Below are 19615 nucleotides of genomic sequence, written 5' to 3'. Positions count from 1 at the left end.
TCTGCCATTACTTCCTTCTGAGAGCTTAATTTGTCTACCCAAGTCTCAAACATCTGGGAAATGTCTCTCTTAAGGCTCTCCAAACTAGTTTTCACTAAGGTGATAGTGGAAAGACAGACATCGTAACTTACCCTGCAGTCGGTTCATTTTAAAATGAATACAAGAATCTATATTCTTGTAGCTTCAGCATCAACTCCTTTTATTTGATGTTTGAATCAACATCAAAGGAGTTAGATGTTTCTTTTAATCTTACAGAATGATCTTGATCAATAGTTAGCAGTGCTTTATGAAGGCCTTAAAATGTTTAAAAATAGCAAATGGACAAGTTGGGGACCAAAAAGTGTCAGGTTAAAAAAATTATCAACCAATGTTGATCAGTTTCTAAATGTTCACCACACAACTGGTAAAAAATCTGAGGGAAGCATCATTTTTCATTTCATCATGTGTTTCATGCCAGGATTTCAGCTAAAGAAATCAAGTTTGACTTGATTTAAGAGCTTGATTTAAACGAAAAGCTTAAGTTTACTTGAAGAAAGTCAACTTTCTTTAACTTTTTGTTAAAGTTAACAAAAAGTTAACTATTAAATTTGGAACCAAATCCATGGACGGATAGATGGATAAATAATAATAATAAGAAGAAATTCTGAAAAGACAAATATTTTATTAAATTCTTTTTCCATTTGTCCCAGTGTATTATCATTTCAAACAAATTTCCCATTTCCATACATATAGGAAGGCTGTTAGTGTTTTTCATATAATAAAATCAGTGTTTGCTAAGTTGTCTGCTGCATATATGTAAAAAAAGAAAAAAAGGTTTATCTTTTTAGCTTTAGGAGCTTATGTGCCTGAAGATTTAATATCTAAGTGCTTAGTGACTTGAACAAATCACAATTTCTCTAAAAATGGTGGTGCACTAAAGACAAGTGAAAAAAGCAGAAAAGCGCCAGAGACAAACTTTGCAGAACCTTCAGAAAGCATGTAGAAATGTTGATCAAGACCACCTTAAAACATTACAAAAAAGTCTGGCTCCTCTGAAGTAAAATGTATAGAAATAAAGGGTGACTTGGGAGTTTTATACTGTATGCACAAATTGTAATAATAGGGCAAACAGCACCACACACTGGAGAAAGCAAATGTTTGCTGTTGTAAATTATTAAATGTATTGTAAGATTTTACAATACATTTATTTTATTCTTATTAGTGTAGTGGCATTGAGTGAGACACATGATGTATCACAGATAGGGGCCAACTCAATTCTAAAGTCAGCATTGAAAACAAACAAACAAAAAAAGGCATTAGGCGCATGTTAAAAGAAAGGAGGTCACCCAACCCTGTCTTTGTTGCATCACATAAATCCATCCCAGAAAATGCAGAATCAACCGGCGGAAAACTTACGTGATGATGCAAAACTGTCAAAATTTTCAAAGATCGTTTGGCACACAGATGTGTTTTTCTCAGTGCCAGCCACCAGTTGCTGAATCTGAAAGAAGTTATATGTTTTAAACATCTAGAGGACAGAAGTCAGTGATGAACACTGAATGACCGTCCATGTCCACTTACATTGATGAGAGTTTCTCTAATATGTTGGGATTCTTTTAAAAAGTGGTCACTGTTAAAAGAAAATACAGGGATTGTAGATGCAGTACACAAACATTTTTAGGCAACCTGTTTGTAATCAAATGAACTGATTTAAGTTTATGGTTCACAGATTCACCTGTCACTTCTCTCTTTTGCTTTTTTCCTGTCCTCTTCAAACTTGTCAAGCAAGCCTGAGGTTCTCGTTCTGTCCTTCATGTCCCCAAACAGAAGAGGTTTAGAGGTATATCTGTTTAAAATTGTTGGGTCACTTCCCTGAAAACAAAAATATAAAAACATCTCATGTGTGACTATCAGTCAGAGTGTAATTAATCATAATGTGTTTCATTGCAATAAATTAACTTTTTTAATAACATACTAATTTATGCAGGAAAGAGACTTACCTCCTGCGAACTTTGCTGGGAGTTTCTGGATGACAGACTCATTTCCTGAGACATACCCTGGGAATGTTCATGCCAAAACTGTGAGCCAAAGAAAACCTGGGAATCTGTCAAACTGGGATGTCCATTGGAGCCCACATTTCTGCTCATTAATTAGTCGCCATCATGTGGTGTTGAAGGAAAACAATCAAACACAAATTAACTAAAAAAAATATTTGTATATAAAAGGGCAATGTTAAGTATAAATGTAATACAAAATAACAGCTTATTTATTCACATTGGTGGCCAAGAAACAATATTTAAAAATATAGCTAACTACCTGGTTCCTGCTGGTATGTTCAACATTTCCTTGATGTTCCTCAAATAACTCATTGCGTCTTGTTTCCTGCTTGAAAGATAAACAAGTTACCTCAATATTTAAAAAAAAAAAAAAAAGTTAGCTTAAACATGCTAGCTCGCTATTTCAGTCAAACAGAGAAGGATTTAGCTAAAGAATGCTACAGATTACATATGTAAAGTTTAAAATCTAAACTGTAGGTGACATAACTACACTAATATAGAAATGAATCAACTCACAGGTCGCTTGGACTCCTCCCTGGGACTTATTTGCAAATAGCTTAAGAAAACCTTTAGGCTATTCAGCTGTTTTAGATTTCCCGCCGTTTAAACCTTAATTGCGAGGCGAGGTTGCGTTTACTGACCGTGGAAAAGAAAGCTTTTTATTACGTAAAAATATCCAACCATTTTGGATTGCTATTTACTGTTCACTTAGTAATCATGCTCCTATTAATACCTTTTGGAATATTTACTCTTATGAAAAACAATACGGACTTAGTTTGAATTTAGAGACAAGAGATCTTATAACATGATAATCTTGAAGCAGCTCGTTTACTGTGGATTATAGAAGAGAAGAAATTGTCTTAGCTTAGCACCTTTGGTTATGCTGCACACTTGCCCTTGTTAACAATTAACCTGTTAACAAGACCTGCAGGGGTCTTACCTGTTTTTGTGAATATTACAAGTATTTTTTTTCTGTATTTGAGAGTTATTGTTATTTTTAGGGTTGCACAATGTTAAATAATCTTGCACTGGCAATACAATTTGTGAATATTGTCATGATGATAGTTGCCCTCCTATTTTCTATTTTCCTCTCCTTTCCATTTGTGACTCTATCACTCTGTAATCTTCAACGTTGTGGGCAACGCCAGGTGTGAGTAGTATATACACTGCCATATCACTTCAAAACAGGCAAAATACCCTGAACACACCATCTTTATCTTTCAACATGGTCAAGGCACCATCATGCTAAGGGAGGGCCTTTCTTGAAAAAGAGACATAAACTGGTCAGAACTGACGGGGAAATTAAACTAAGCAATGAAGGAATGAAGAAACCTTGCTGGAAGTTGTAAAATACCTGAAGGTATGTGAAAGTTTAACTTCAACAACTCTATATAAAAGTACAATGGAAACATTTATATAAAGATCTATATGCTATTTTGGTTCAGTCAATGCGCAGACTTTAATATATATGCACGTTTATTTACATTTTATTTATAGAGGTGCCGAGGGAATTAAGAGAAATAGGTTCTTTTAGGGGCAGAGAAATGTTGAGCTCCACCAAGAAGAAGCAGTCGGTGGCGTGTGGACTTTATTTTGAAAATCGTTCCCGGAAGTCAGCCTGCCAGATTTTTTTAAAACGAGTATCTCCGAGTCGTGGGATTATCTGTCTGAGACAGTCACAGAGGTGGATCCATGACAAATCCACCAACGAACACCAGTGACTGTGTGGTAACAGCCCTGCTGCAGACCAGACCTGCGGCTTTTTAACCCATACAGGTGAGTTCGGTCAGGCCGAAGCCTGCCGCCGTATGGCTGGTGAGTTTAACTTTCTTACGTTTCAGCACGCAGCAGACGGGTCTGTCTCTGTAATTCAAACTGATGAGATGAAACTAATTCAAGTGGATTTTTAGATGTTCTTATGCAACACTGGTTTAGATGTTTCGGTTCTGCCTGCTCGTACCTTTTGGTTATTATTTCACATTAGGGCAGGTGCTAGCTAGCTCAACACCTGGTGCATCAGCCCGCTGACGCTAACCTGCTGCTCCTCTGTTTACATTGTTTCTGTACACAACAACGTGGCTGGCAGAGATGCAGATGCAATCAAGAGAAACGCAGCTTATGTTTACTGTAGCCTCGCAACATGCATACTTTATATATATATATATATATATATATATAAAAGTGGCTAGTTTAAACAAGTTGAAGAAGCATAATATTAATCATAGCTTACTCATTGAAACTCCACCACTCATAAGAAAGTAAAAAACGAAACAAAATATAAGAAGAAAAAAATCATTTTACAATAGTTGTGCTGTTATAAAAGTACATCTTCATCATTTAAATAAGAGTTTGCTGACCAAAAAAAAGGCAAATTTCTCTTTCTTGCATTGGTGATTGAAATGTCAAGCACTGAACAAGCTGACTTCTTTTTCATTAAAATTGACATCTATTATTTTTAGAGTTTTTAAATGCATCCGTTTATAATAGTTCCTTGATTGTAAAATTAGAGAAAGCAAGGCTAGAAAATGAAATCTGAGGACCAAGATAGGCAGATATATGTTGAAAATGAAATGCATTAATTTGTCTTTGTTTTATTTAAAAATATTTGTATGAACATTTGAACTTTTTTTCCAGTTATTTTGAGGAAGAGCAGTTTAGTTATATCATAAACAGAAATCAAATGCAGGATATAAAACATTAATAAATAGTATCTACATGTTTTTCTTTATTCAGTGTAACCACAACTGTCTGTGCTTCTTAATAACATCAAAATAATGTTGGTCTTTTTGTCACTGTAAAAGAAAATGTGCTAGAAATAATCAGTTCTTCCAATTTGAACTTAACTGGAGATGGTCGAACTTGTTAATTTTGTTGATTCTGATTGACAGTATTTATTGTAATGACAATAAAAGATATTTGCAAAAAACAACTTTGTTTTTAATATCTTTCTCTGCATGTAGTCAGAGCTCCTCAAGCAAAACTATTTCTCAATAGTGTAAAAAAAATTTTCTTCTGCTGTCAGGAAGAAACTGTAATAGAGAGAAAGAGTTGGAGGTAGAGGGAAAAGAGTAGAAAAGAGTCAAACACACAGGGGTGATTGACAGCACTAAGACCTTCCTCCTGGATCTGATTGGTTGTTCCCAGTTAGCACTGGGAGAAGGCAGAGGAGCTCATTTTTTTTATTTTTTTTATTTTAAACGCATCATCTTTCTCATACCATACTGTTACGACATGCTGACAGTTTCAACAAATGTCTAAAGATATATATATATATATATATGTATATATTTATAAAAGTTACACTCTGCAGCTTTAAGAAGGCACTTCTTCTGAGTTTTAACTTTAAAGCTAAACTACTTTGAGGCTAGGTGAGATCTGTTTGGTGCCTGAAAGAAGCTGTCTTTATGTGTCACCATGATTATTTCCACAGGAGAGTTTATGAGTTAAGGTTTTATCTCGCTTTGGAACATTGATTTATGTCTAAATTAAATCCGTTTCATCTTCAAGGGTTCAAGTATGGGTTTGTCATTCCTTTTGGTCTTGGCTGCCTCTGTGATCCTGATCAGACCGGAGACGCCTGTAACGAAGGTACAGAACGGATGGTAATCTGCTTTTACTATGTGCAGTTGAGGTTGTGCAGCTTTATTAATCCAAGCCTGGTTCTTTGCTCACAGGCCCTACATCATAACTCTGTGGAGTGCTGTGGAGAGAAGCAGAAAGTGAACAATTCGTGCTCTAATGACACTCACTGTGAACCGGGTAATGTGGGAGTGTTCATACTTTTCCACATTCCATCACATCACAACCACAATCTTCAATTAGCTTTTTTTTCTTGGGTTTATATGTGACCAAGTTGAGAATAATTGTGAACTGGAAGAAGAAAAATACCTTTTTTTTTTCAAATAAAATAAGAGTGTGTCGTATAGTTTGTATTCAACACCTCGTGTTTGTAATTTGTTAAATCACCTTTAACTTTTGTTACAGTTGCAAGTCTTTCGGATTATGTCTCTATCAGCATTGCACATCTAAAACTGACATTCTTTGTAGAATAGCTCAAGCTCAGTCAGGTTTTTGAGTCTGCAGATTCTCAGTTACATCTAGGTCTGGACTTTGACTACGCCATTCTAACACATAAATTGGATACAAATCATACCATTGCAGCTCTGGCTGTATTTTTAGAGGTACTGTCCTGCCAGAATGTCAAACTCCACCTCTACCTTGAGTCTTTTGCAACCTATATCAGGAATGTCAAGTTTTCTTCCAAGATTTCAGCGTTTTCACTCCAGACTTCTGTTCCATGTCCTGGCAGGAAAAGAAAGCTACTGACATGTTTCCGCTTTGGGATGTTAATTGTGGTGTTACTGCTATGACCATATGTTGTGTTGAATTTTATTTAGTGGCATCACTTAAACAGGCCTCAGATTTTTAACAGGTAAAGAAATTCAGGACCCCTTTTGCTGTAACTACCAAAAGAATATATTGAAGCTTGGTATTCAAGGGGTTTGAAGATCTTTTTTAATATTCTTTCTTGTGCTTGTGGAGACTTTAAAATTTTAACAACATTAAAGCAAAAAATTGTAGGGTAACGTTAGTTTGAATATTAGCTTATTATAATTTATTCTATTCTATTTGATTTATTATCAAAGATACTAAATGCTGAAATACTCACTGCTTATCTTCTGCAGGTTGCTTCTATCGTTTGCTGGAGAACAGCAACGTGGTCTGCATATTCTGTGACTCTGCAGCTGTGGATTTGGAGAATGTAACCGTTTGCACATACAGTAAGAGCTTTTTAATTCTAATTGTTCAGAGTGAGTTTTAATAGATATATATATATAATTTGACTTTTGTTCTTCTAGACTACACATTGGAGCGTAAAAACCACACAACAGTAACTACTGTCATTCCTAAAATTGGTAAGAAAGGTAGACTAAAACCCGTCTCCCAGGTTCTGAGTTCTGGCAGCGTTGTAAGTGGGGGTTGTTTCCTGTTTTTGTGCAGGAGGCCCAGGCGTGGCGGCCTCCGTTCTTCTGGGAACTCTGTTGATCAGTATGTTCCTCATTCTCACTGTTGCCTCCTTTTTCTACCTCAAACGCTCCAACCGGCTGCCTGGTTTCTTCTACCGGCGAAACAAAGGTGAGTACAAGTCTGCTCAGAGGAAAGACTCTTATGAATCGGCTCTTAGTATTTTTTTTTATCTTATGTATACCTTTTTTTACTATTTACAGCTTTTATATTTCAACCAAGTGAGACGGTAAATCTTTCTTTTTTCTTCCAAACATTTTAATTTAACATTAGAAATCATAAAGAAGCTAATGGCTTTTTTGTTTTTATCCCTTACAGGCAGTTATGATCCCTTCAGGTAAGATGACTGTCTGTAAAGTACCTGTTTTAAGATCTTGCTCAACAGGTTTTAATGTTGTGTAGCTATTAAGCAATGCCTAAAATGTTTGGCTCAGATGTTTTGCAGCAGTTCAAATGTTTTCTTTTTGTTAAGGTTGTTAAGGTTGCACGACTGTTTCTGTTTTCAGAAACAGTCGTGCAGGAATCCAGATTACGTAGCTTTAACTCTCTCCAACTTCTTGTCAGCTCTGATCAGTTTCTGGTGGGGAAAAAAGCTTCCCATCTAGAGCTGCAGAATTTAACACACATATATCTTCATCATCACAGCATCAGTGTGTGCAATAAATAAGATAAACGAGACTTTGATCTGCAGTAGTTGTCAGGAGCTCACATGTAGTATTTACGTTGTAATATTCACCTGTTAATTGAGTCTCATTAAATGCCAACACCGGACATGAATTACAGAACCCAAAATGCTGAAGGTCACGAATGGAGGGGAGAAGAAAAGTTGGACTAATCACAGCTGATATCATCATCCTAACATTTACCAACAATATCTCAACTCGCTTTATTATTATTATTTTAAATAAGGCTCAGCTCATATCATCATCCTAGGAACATCCATGTGTCCTGATTGGGATGGTGTGTTTGCAGTGATGTGTGTTACTTTTTGCTAGACATGGCCATTTTAAATGTTGCCCAAAGTTATATTTTAGTTTCATCTGACCACAGCACCATCTTCCGCCTGTTTGCTTTGTCCTTAACGGTTTGTGGCAAAGTTTATGCAGGTGTTCATATGACCTTCCTTTGACTGGATTGATTCTTGCCACTGTTTCTTAAGGCCAGATTTTGTGGAGCACAAGATTTGGCTGTTCTGTTAACAGATTGTCTCAACTGACTCTAGCCTTAAGCTGTCTGTTGTGTTCTTTGGTCTTCATGATGTTGTTCCTTCACCAATCCTCCAAAGCCTTGCATTACTTTAATTTAACAAATTATTTTTATGATGGTCTATTTCATGAAATCCAAATAAAACAAATCGACTTTGGTGTCTATGTGACAAAATGTGGACAAATTCAAGAAATGCAAATAAATTTTAAGGAGAGTTTTGAGTACATCACACAAGAAACGGAATGCCTTTAAATTAAAAATGAGCACTGCAATGACATTCTTTTTTAAAAAAGGTTTCACTGGCTCTAGTGGCCTTTATTTGATAGTTAATTGACAGGAAAGTGGGTAATGAGAGAAGGGAAGACATGCAGCAAAGGTCTCTAGGCTGGGAATCGAACCTGCGACGGTCGCGTTGAGGACTAGGGCCTTTATATGTGGGTTGTGCTTAACCCCTGCGCCACCGCAGCACAACCCAACTTCAATAACATTCTAAAAGTCTTGCATCTTTAGATTGTCACTACTCCAATATGTTTGCTTCAAGTGATTGAATCGTATCACTCCTCAGCCTTTCACCAGGTTCTGCAGGACAATGCAAATACAAATCTGTTTAAATTAGTTATGTTCAAGCTGAGCGACAACTTTAAATGCTTCGATTCAAAACTCCTAAGGTCAGCAGAAAGTCCTCTGATTTCAGAGCACATTTAATTAAACGCATTGTTTTTCTTCTGCAGGGAGGAAGCAAAGGTATGTGAGGAGGGAGCGGCCCTCAACGCGAAACATCACCACGATCCCCACCTCAGCTGCCACTCAGGTGCATAATTTGTAGGAGGAGTGATGGGTTTGGTGCAGGTAGGGAGGAAAGCTCAGGACGGATCTGAAGGAAGACCAGCTGACTCTGGGAATGTTGGCTAAATTAAACTACTGCTGCTGCTCCTGCCTTTGAATCACTAAGGCTGACACTGTTTGTGTTTTTAACAATAGCCTGTCACACTGATACTCTAAATTCACTGGAAAATCACTTCTTCTTTTTTTTTTACTTTTTTCTTCCAGTGAAAATCTTTAGAATGACTTCAGTTTTTTAGTTGACACACTGTTTCCCCAATTTTATTGGTTCATCCTTACGATTCTTTTTTTCCCCCCAGATCACTATAATAAATTAAGTGCCAAGAATAGAGAGGGGCATTGTAGACCCTTTTTCAGAGTTGGCTAGTTGTGTTTGAAATGCTTGAAATAGTTGAAAATTAGCTGCTTAAACCAGAGAAAAGCCTGGTGTGTTGCAAACATAGAAAGACCTTTCTATGTTTGCAACACATGTTTTAAAATAAGCTGTTTTTAATCTGCTGCTTCTGAATATGAGCTCAGCAGCTCCATCTAAATAACTTGGCATATAATAGTTACATTTTTCCTCTAAAAGGGTTCGGCAGCTGCGATTTTTGTGAAGCAAACTGACTGACATTCTTTTTTCTTTTTTTTTTTCTTTTTCTACTGAACCTGCTTGTTTTTGCTTCTGTTCTTGCTTTGTGCACTGATTTTTATTGCTTATATTAAACCAATATTGGTTTTCTGGTGGGTCAGAATTCATCAAGGAGAATTCCAAAAGGCACTGTATGGATCAATATTTCTATCTTTTAATTTTGTAATTTGCGTTGTTGACATTGTATTTATTTTTGTAACCAACTGAGGTTTATCTTGTATTCTAGTTGTCATGAACTGCATTCCACTGGCTTTCATAATCATAATATTTATAAGGATATTTATTAAAGAAATCATTGTATCAAATTAAACAACTGAATTTGTTCCGCAAAGTTCAGTTTAGACTCAAACTTATATTTTTAAAACGTAACCTTTGCGGGTTTATGTGCACTTTAAGGTACCAAGCTTATGATGAAAATGTGCTTTTTAATAGAAAAACTCCAAGTATCTTACCAAGTATAGCTGTTTTCTTGTTGTTTTTTCTCCAGGATGCAGCAATATTTTTTCCATCATGAATTCTGTTTGCCTAATATTTAATTTGCCAAATATCAGAAGGAAATGGCGTGATAACATTACTGTGATAATTGTGCCATTATGAGCTTTAAACACAGCTGAGGAGCTTTTGATGATGATATATCTGTGATGATTTTGATTTTTGAATAGTATCCAGTGGCCTTTACTGTATCTCTACTCCTCATCCAAGTCTCTGTTCTGTTTTATTTTGACAACCCTATGGCAGCCATGTGTTTTACTATTTCAAGTCACACAATTGCAGTCGTCACTCCTTAGCTATTCATCCTTTTTGCTACTTATGGTATTTGTTGTACAGTAAAACAAAAGCTTGATATGTGCATATATTGTTTTTATACAAATGGAGTGTTTTTGTAATGTCCTTTTTTTGTTTTATTGCCATGATAAAAGTTCAGAAGATGTATAATTTGCAAAAATAAATCTTTCTCTAATCAAAAGGCTGTATTTTATTTTTTAGAGTTAAATATGAAGGTTCCCTGATGTACATGCAAAGAAAATAAGTTAAGTATTAATGTTTGTATCCACTTGGAAATCTTTATAGTTGCGAATCTAACTTGGGTCTTCTGAAGGTGTAAAACGACCTGATAAATGCATTGTATTGGGATTTCATTGCTCTTTTCATTAACTGGAAACCCTAGCAAAGTTACATTACACAACTTGTCCAGTTGCAACCCAAAATCTTCAATGTGATTATGTGACCTTCAGCCCCAGCAGTTTTTTTTTTGGACAGGACTATTATTAAACTGGCAAACAAGCCTCATCTGAACACATATTCTAATTCATTGATTATGACTGTGTACTGTCACTTCTTGAACGAGAGCTGTGACACACCTAAAATCTTACTGGCCTGATTAATTTCCTGGTCTAGCTTGTTGAGGTGCATGGAGGAGAGGCTATGTTACCAAGTTGTTATATTAAAAGAGAGAACACCCAGAACATGACTTGTAAACAATGGTTATTGTGCATTGACTCACATGAAATCTTTTTTAGTCAAAAGACAGTTATTGTTTGCCACCAGCAAAAAAAAAAAAAAATAGTGTACCTTCTTAAAAATACCACTCAACAAAACAACACTCACTTCCTTTTTAGAGACTCAACATCATTGTTAAATTGTAGAATTGTCATTATTAGTAAGTAATTACTATTATCAATTATTAGAAGAAGTAAAATGTCACACCTCTGAGCATGGAAAGCTGCATGTGACAAGGACACGTTACTCTATTTATACCAGCGGAGTGGAGGGCCACGGAGGGACATGTGCAAGGACAGATGGACATCATAGTTGAAATGTCCAGCAGGAAAACATTGAGAGCTCTTTCACACAGGATGACTTGTCCATCTGCAGCAGGTAGGATCTTCTGTGCTGCTTAACACATCAATGAGTTTATAAAGAATATTGCATGTTTCATGATTAATGTAGAACAGTGTGACCTTGCTGTGAGAGCTGAATAGGTTTGTTTATATGAATCTTAAGCGTATTTGTCCCACAGATAAAGCTCCCCGAGTTGTAAAACATGAAGAACATAACATTTAAGGCAGGATTTTTTTAAAATGAATATGTGTAGTATCTGTGTAATTTCTTTTGCCCATATCTTGTTTGTTAAGCTGATCTGTTGGACCCCTGCTTTCTTTGCCCCCCCTACCAGATCATGTAACTTGTTTTCTAAGAGTGGAGCTGTGGGGGTATTTTGGGGTTTGGCATGTGACTGCATTGCTTTTGAATTGGTTTTCTGCTTTACTATTAACAGTAAAACAGGTAATGTTTGCTAGTTTCCAACATGGCAGGTGATAACAACCAAATGCTCCTGTTCTAAATTTAGGTCCATTGTATCAAGCAAACAGCTCAGTCAGAGATCCTCCACTGTCTGTATAAAATTTAATACAGGGAAATTTCAGGTTTAGATAATTATGGAAAAAGAAAACACTTTCATGTCAACTCTTTATTATTTATCCAATTGTTTTCAGTAGCCTTGTGAAAAATAAGTTCTGAGTTTTGCTGCACTTCATTATATTGCAAACAAACTTATTGTGTTATTAGGATTTATTGTAATAGATCAACACAGGAGTTCATAGTTGTGAGGGAGAAAGACACCCCTAAAATATTCTGTGAAACAATTTGCCTTCAAAGGTCTCTTAGTTAGCAAATAGACTCCACCTGTGTGTAATTTAATTCTTGCATAAATTCAGATGAAATATTATTTTCTTTCCACCTTACAATTTTGCACTGCTTTGTGTTGGTCAATCACATGAAATCCCATTAAAATGCAGCAAAACCTGTAGTTGACAGGTGACAAAATGTGAAAATGTTTGGTGAACACCTTTGCAAGGCACTACTTTGCCCATCCATCTACTTTTAAAGGTTTCGTTTAAAAACCCTCACCACTTTTGAAATGTATGTCTTAAGTTATTGATAAACATTTCTGTTTATTGGTTTAAAAAGGGCTGAAAACTCTTGGAAATCTGAACCTGGAAACTGCGTATAACCCCAAAAAGCAGTTGATTTCCAATCAGACTGAAACTACGTTTTCTCATCCTCTTTGTTTTTCAGAGTAATGTGAGCCCTCAAGCATGGATGATTTGGATCACAGCATTCACATTGCAGAGAATGACTGGAGTAGCTTCTACGATGACAGCGAGGAATGTAATCTGCTGCAGGCCTCACTTGCCTACCCTGATGATTCCAGCCTCAGCGACTCGGAGGATTCAGGAAACTTCAACACAGGCAAACCGGAGACAAATGGGAGTACAGATAGCAACACCGCCGAGGAGAGCTGCACAGGTGGCATACAACTATTAGGGCAGCTTTTTCAAAGTGATGCAACATGTATGAAACAGGGGGAAATAGGTGTCAGCTGTAAAGAAAGAAACACAATCTCCACAAAGTCTGCACACAAAGATATTGCACAAGAAATTCTGGTCACGACAAGTGACAGCAACACTAACACGCCGCAAACAAATCCACCGAGCAATTACAATTCAGAAGGGAGAGGAATGTTGTCAAGAGATGGAGCTGCACAAATGACAAGTGACCTCAAATCCAACAAGAAACCTGACCTACTTTCCTGCAAACAAGCAGCGCCGGGTGTGAGCGAGCCAGACGCCACAGGCAGAGCGGAGAAGGAGCGCTGGTTCGTGACTGTGAATGACAATCTGGCATGGCGGCGAGGGCGTTCTACCTCTGATAAAAAAAAACTCAAACAAAAAAAACCTGGTGAGGGAGAAAAATGTCAAAATTCAGATATCAAACGAGAGCGTGAACAATCAAGAGGTATTCAGTTGAACCAAAATAAGGAATCTGGAGATTTATCAGAAGAACCGCTTATTTCTCGGTCAGCTGCAGCAATGAACAGAGACAAATGGGAGCCAGGGAGCTCAGCACACACATCCTATGACAGCTTTTCACCCTCACCGACAGCGTTGGAGTGCTTGCGATGTTCAGAGCTTCAATATGGTGCTGAATTTTCCTCCACTGGCAGCTGGGATTCTGACAGCTATTTGTCAGCTGTTGAATCAGTGGAGGAAGCTCAGCATCCTCTTGAAGAGCATCTCATTAAACACCGCCCTCTGGAATGGCCATTATCCCCAACATGTGACAACCAAAACTTCAGCTTGACTCTCTCCAATGATGCAACAGCAGCAAATTATGATGGTTATGCCACTCCGGAGCCCCTTTTCACTCCTCCATCCCCAGAAATACCAGATGAAAGCTTCATTTATGGAAATGACACATGTTCTGAAACCCACCCACCACCTTCACCATCTGGTGGCTCCCAGAAGGTTCAGCTCAGTCCAGATTCAACTCAGTCACTTTGCTCTGCAGCAGACAGCCCAGAGACATTCGCCAAAGCTGCAGGCCAGGCTCAGCCAGTGTATGCAATCTCTGCGTTCTGGGATGAAGTGGAAAAACTGACTATAAACGATATTTTGCAGATCAGAATGGGGAGAAGCAGTAGATTACCAGAGGAAACAGCCAGGCCCGACGCAAGCAACCTTCCTACAGACCCCAGCCAAGTTGATCCTCTTGATAGCTCAATGATGGACACATCTGACGCCGCAGACTCAGACTACTTCACACAGCCAGATGAATCCAAGCGTGATTGGTCAGTTTGTGAGTTTTCAACCTCAGATTTTGAGGAAGAGCCCTGGCAGTTTGCTAATTTAAGTAAAAACTCTAGCCCTGACCTTCAAAACAAATCCCAACAAAGTGACTCTGGTCTTTTGTTAGATGAGGACGACTCCACTGATTACGAACGAAGAGAAACCCCAGTTGCTCTAGACCAAAGTCTTGACTGTCAAGATTTCCAAAATATAATCTCCTGCCAAAGAAGGATGACTAAAAGCAGAAGTATGTACAACATACAGGCTATCACCACAGAGGACGTAGCTCCACTACCTTCTCTTAGTATTGACCAGAACGATTTGCCTCTTAGTGCGGCTCAACCTTTTTTATCCCACACAGACTTAGAGGATTACAGAATATCCTTCCCGGAAATCTTTGAGTATTTTTTCACAGAATATGACGACAGCACATCATCACAGTTTCTTTCTGTTTGTGATCCTGAAGAGATATTCGTATCTCGTGTCTTTCACTCTCCTCTCTGTACCTTCAGAGAAGATCCATGGACCTCTCCTTTCCAGTGTAGCACAGAGAAACCCATCCCAATCTTCTCTTGCTCTCGTCCTGCTGTCCAAGACCTCACATTCCCAAATCCGCACGTTTTCCTGAGCACAGACTGTGAGGAAATGGACAAAGTGTCTCCAATGAGACTCATATCTCATTCGTTTTTTCACGCCAGTCTGAACAGATCCTCAGGAGCAACAGGTGTGGGTGGATCCCACAGTTGGAAAAGTTTTCTGTCTTTGAGGAAAATTCGCTTTCCAGACAAAGGCAGCATCTGCTGCAGCGAGTCAGGTGCCTGGATTTTTCCTGTTGACACTAAAGAGATCCGGATGGGGAGTCAGAATCAGGCAGTAACATCATTCAGTGAGAGGAGAGCTTGTCTGGATTTTTCTCAGGAGTTCAGAGAGCTGGAAGAGCAATGCTGGATTTCGGAAACTATATGGACAACAAGTAAGTCCCAGCATGCAACGCTGTCATAAAAAGCAGGTTATGTCAGTTGCTTTGAATTTTTTTTTATAACAAGCATCACTTCTATAAATACCAGGTTTTCCATGCACTCGCACATGAAAGACATTTAATTCCATAAAATTTTCAGTTTACTGAAATGTTTCAAAACACACAAAAAAACAACTGATCCAATTTATGACTGAATTAGATACTGAAATATGTAATCAGTTAAATCCAGTTATATTGAAAGATTTTGAAATGTCACAGACACATTAAGTGCTCGCAAAAAGTTAGGGAATTTTGACCTTCGGGTGAAAATTGTGGACGTAGTGAAATGTTCATGCTAAAGTGATAATGCGCTGCAAAAGTTGAATGATTAGTGTGCCATTTTTTTTCTTTATTTCAAACATTTTCATGGGGGGGAAAAAACCCATGAAAGCCCAACGTTTTAAATGGTCTAATGTAACTCTGGTGTTTCGTCTCCCTTATATGGATCTGGAGTTTAGTGCCATTGATCATCCAGTTCATCATTAAGCTGTCATCAGCATGGGATGTGGCCAAAGGATTTCCACTGCTATGACTTTTCCAGTCTCGGTGTCTCTGTTGCAACTTACTGAGTTGCAACAGATTATGATGGTTAAACACTCTGACAGTCTAAGCTCAGTGTCAACTTCTCCATTAGTGCGTCCTGTTTTAAGCCTAACAATGGCAAGATACACTTCAATGAATGTTAACTGCTTTGTTAGAGGATACCATGTTAAGCAGTTAATTGTAAAATATTGAACAGCTGGGTAAATGCAGTCAAATCAGGATCACCTATAAAGGTGATAGTGTTTTTTTTTCACCTTTAAATATGATTTAGTCTTCTCAGAGCACTCACATAAAAATGTGATACAAAAAGGAAATATTTCATAATGAACAAATAGCAATGTTTCTGCAATGAAATTTATAAATGAGACAAAAACAAAACAACACAGCAGCTTCATTTTTTTAAATCACCAATACACAAATAAATTCTTGAGAAAATTTTTAACCTTATTCTGAAATTTCACCAAGACCAGTTCAGTTGGCCTTGGTGAACTGTAGGCAGAATTATGCCTAATAATGCCCAGTTTGGAAAAATAAACAGGAAGTCCTTAGAATTAGAAACTTCAAGTGGAAATTTGAAGGTTCTCATCCACCCTGATATCAAAGTCTAATTTGGCTGCTACCACATACTGTAAATTACAGTAATATAGATGTTATTTTCATTTGAATATTTCCAAAGGAGTACACAAGCTGTTAGTTAACATGTTCCTGTGGTGTCTGAATGTGAACGAGAAATACATCGTAATTAGCTTTCGTTGCCAATTTTGAGCCTGGCTCCTGAGCATGCTAATAGTTTTCCACATTGCAACCAGAACCATGTGAACTTGGAGGTAACGTTGTTCATATACCCAATTTCTCACGTCAGAGATTAAAAAAAGAACATAACATGTGGAGCCACTTGTTCTCTGCTGCTCTGTGTCGCTTCTACTCAGTAGTGGAATTTGATATGGGCAACATGGCTTACTGCCCAGGGTGGCACTGATGCTGTCTGATTTGATGAGAGGAAAATTTGTGTTTTGGAATTATTTAACAAGTGTCCAGACATAATCCCGACAGAAAACATGTTCAAATTAAGTCGAAAGGTGCTTCAATTTATTAAAGCTTTGAAGATTTACCTTTAATACATTTAATTGAAGATTTATTCAACCTTGTTATTTCAAGATTTAGTTTTTTTTTAATCTTGGACTTGTTTGTTTATAAGTTAATTTGTCGAGGATAAACGTCACATTATGTGGAAAAGGTTTTGAAATGGTTGATCATAGACTCTGTTTTTGCATTTCTAACACCTGCCTTGGTTAACAGGGGTGTGCACACTTTTGAGAGTCACAGTATACAATACAATAATACATCAACTCCATAATGTTACATTTAATGAGATTAAAGTAATTTTCAAATTGATTGATTTGCATTCCACACATGACAAATCTCTCTTTAAAAGTCTATTTTATTCCTCTGACAGAGCGAGAAGGCCTCTTCTCCAGAGTGAAGCAGTCAGACATGTGTTTAGTCTGCATTGCTTTTGCCTCTTGGGTGCTAAGATCTTCTAATCCAGAGGCTGCAGATGCCTGGAAAGCAGGTATGAACCGTTTCCTTTGTCATTCTAACAACAGACAAGTAAATGTTATTAAAGAATAACATTTAGCTGAGAGAAAATAATTTTCTAATACTATAGTATCTACCTATTTGCTACATTTTTCTTGATTTTACTGTTTATCAACTACACTGTCATTCTGAGGCACATTGAAACAACCTGCAGAACTAAAACATAGTCATACCCAACAATCCACTTTTGCAGCTGAAAAACATTCTAAAGCAAATACTGAAATTTTCAAGGTATTTAGGCTGCAAAAAATGTAATCAAAAGATAACAAACACAGGGATGGCTATCAAACGAAATTAACACGTTTAAACTATTGTTCAGCTCTTCTAGCAAACGTGAGTGCACTGTCTGCAATCCAGTACCTGCGGCAGTACATGAAGATGAAGAACCCTCCCAGAGATGACCTCTGACAGGAACACAAACAAGAAGAAACTGTAAACATTCTCACTTGGGTCCACGTTGATTAAAAACACAGAAAACATTCACAATTAGCTACACAGTAGATGGAGGTTGGTGAAATAGAAAGGAGGAGTCTGTGTGGGAGAGGAGTCATTCTGTGAACACCCCATAATACTAAACAAACAAACCAAATAATCAGTTTCAACTACAAACAGGATTCAGTAAATTAAAAATCTGAATTAGTATTTAATGACTAACCAGTGCTGGCAATGTACATCTCTGCTCAAAATAACATAAATGTGTTTAAAAAAAACAGTCAGCAAAGCTTCAAATACTTTTAATAACCTTTATGTCTGTATTGGTAAACCATCTATTCCAAATCAAAACATGAAGAAAATATTACTATATGTGTTAATTGATTGTTGTTTAAATAATTATTTTTAAAACAGATAAAAGTTTGAGCTTTTATCTGAATCACTAAACTAATATTTCACTTTATAAACAGTTTCTGAGAGCTGCTTCACATCTACTGTACATTGACCAACTTTGGTCACCTGTGAGCATCTCGCTGTTGCTCTGTATTTCTTGGTTTCACCTCAGGAAATGCACATCTGATGTCACCCCACACATTTTCCACTGGACTATGGCCTGATTGCTTCATAAAACTGATATTGTGGGTCTGGAACCACAATGCTGCTCGCTTGCTGATGTGTTTGGGATCACTGTCTTGTTGAACACACCTGAGCATTTGTTCGTTGACAAAAGGCAATACTTCTTCAAAATCTCTTATGAATTCAAACAAATCCACAATCCTTTGTATGCAAGAAACATGCCCAACACCATAGCATAAGAAATATCTCCGTACCCTTGTTATGACTTGACAAAACTGTCTGCACCTCCTAGACTGTAAAAGAACAGTTTTGACTTCAACAGTCCAAAGAAAAGTTGCTATGATTCTCTTTAGGTCAATCAACATGTTCTTGTAACACTTTTCAACTGTTTTTTCAAAGTCTGCACAGAATCCCTGTAAACAGAAATCTTGGAAATGACAAAGGGTGTGCTTTCTTTTCACCATAACAGCCAACAACATAATGACTTATATTATTGGTAATTCTTTTACAATATTTGCAACAACACTTTCTATATTATATTTAAAATGGCCAAAGCTGTTACCGTATTTTCTTTAAACATATTAGTGCATATATTTGTAACGGTTTTGTTGCTGGATGTGTAATAAAGATAAAAATCAGTTCAATGGTTATCTCAATACCTTCTTGTTTTAAAAAAATGATTTTCCACATGTAACTGACCTCTGTGACTATTACTGCAATAAAATGTTGCTGAATCAAATGACTGGGCTCTACAGAGCTGGTTTACTGATGATGAGGAAATTCAACTATTTGATTTGAAGGATGCACCTAAATAATGCAGGACGGTAGCTCTGGACTTGGACACACCTGTTGTAGAATAATTTGTGATCTGATGAAACCCCATTTGAACTTTTAGTCCACAAAAACAACATTGAGCATCACCAACTCACTATGCTTGCAGTAACACATGGTGGTGACACCATCATGGTGTGGGGTTATTTTTCTTTAGGAGAAACAAGGGATTTTGTTGGGGTGGATGAAATTATTGAGTTACAAATTGTAGATGGCGGTATCTCATTTTTGAGTTATTTTTGCTTTT

At 37.1% G+C, this 19615-nt stretch overlaps 2 protein-coding genes across 2 annotated transcripts; both read left to right on the top strand.

The window, feature by feature from the left end:
• Positions 1-3643: 3643 nt before the first annotated feature.
• Positions 3644-10703, top strand: c20h1orf159 (chromosome 20 C1orf159 homolog). Its single transcript, XM_023353465.1, has 9 exons — positions 3644-3812; positions 5544-5624; positions 5711-5795; positions 6722-6817; positions 6896-6952; positions 7038-7172; positions 7265-7290; positions 7380-7398; positions 8999-10703. The coding sequence occupies exons 2-9, from the start codon at positions 5553-5555 to the stop codon at positions 9091-9093; spliced, it is 585 nt and encodes a 194-aa protein (XP_023209233.1). The 5' UTR covers positions 3644-3812; positions 5544-5552; the 3' UTR covers positions 9094-10703.
• A 794-nt stretch (positions 10704-11497) lies between these two features.
• On the top strand, positions 11498-19279 carry LOC102238327 (dentin sialophosphoprotein-like). The gene is made up of 4 exons (XM_023324743.1): positions 11498-11619; positions 12820-15342; positions 17387-17503; positions 17849-19279. Exons 2-4 carry the CDS (start codon positions 12840-12842, stop codon positions 17935-17937), a joined length of 2709 nt encoding a protein of 902 aa, XP_023180511.1. The 5' UTR covers positions 11498-11619; positions 12820-12839; the 3' UTR covers positions 17938-19279.
• The last annotated feature ends 336 nt before the right edge of the window (positions 19280-19615 follow it).

The sequence above is a fragment of the Xiphophorus maculatus genome, chromosome 20 (assembly GCF_002775205.1).
Source record: "Xiphophorus maculatus strain JP 163 A chromosome 20, X_maculatus-5.0-male, whole genome shotgun sequence".
Lineage (NCBI taxonomy): Eukaryota > Metazoa > Chordata > Actinopteri > Cyprinodontiformes > Poeciliidae > Xiphophorus > Xiphophorus maculatus.
This window is presented reverse-complemented; position numbering and strand designations above follow the sequence as displayed.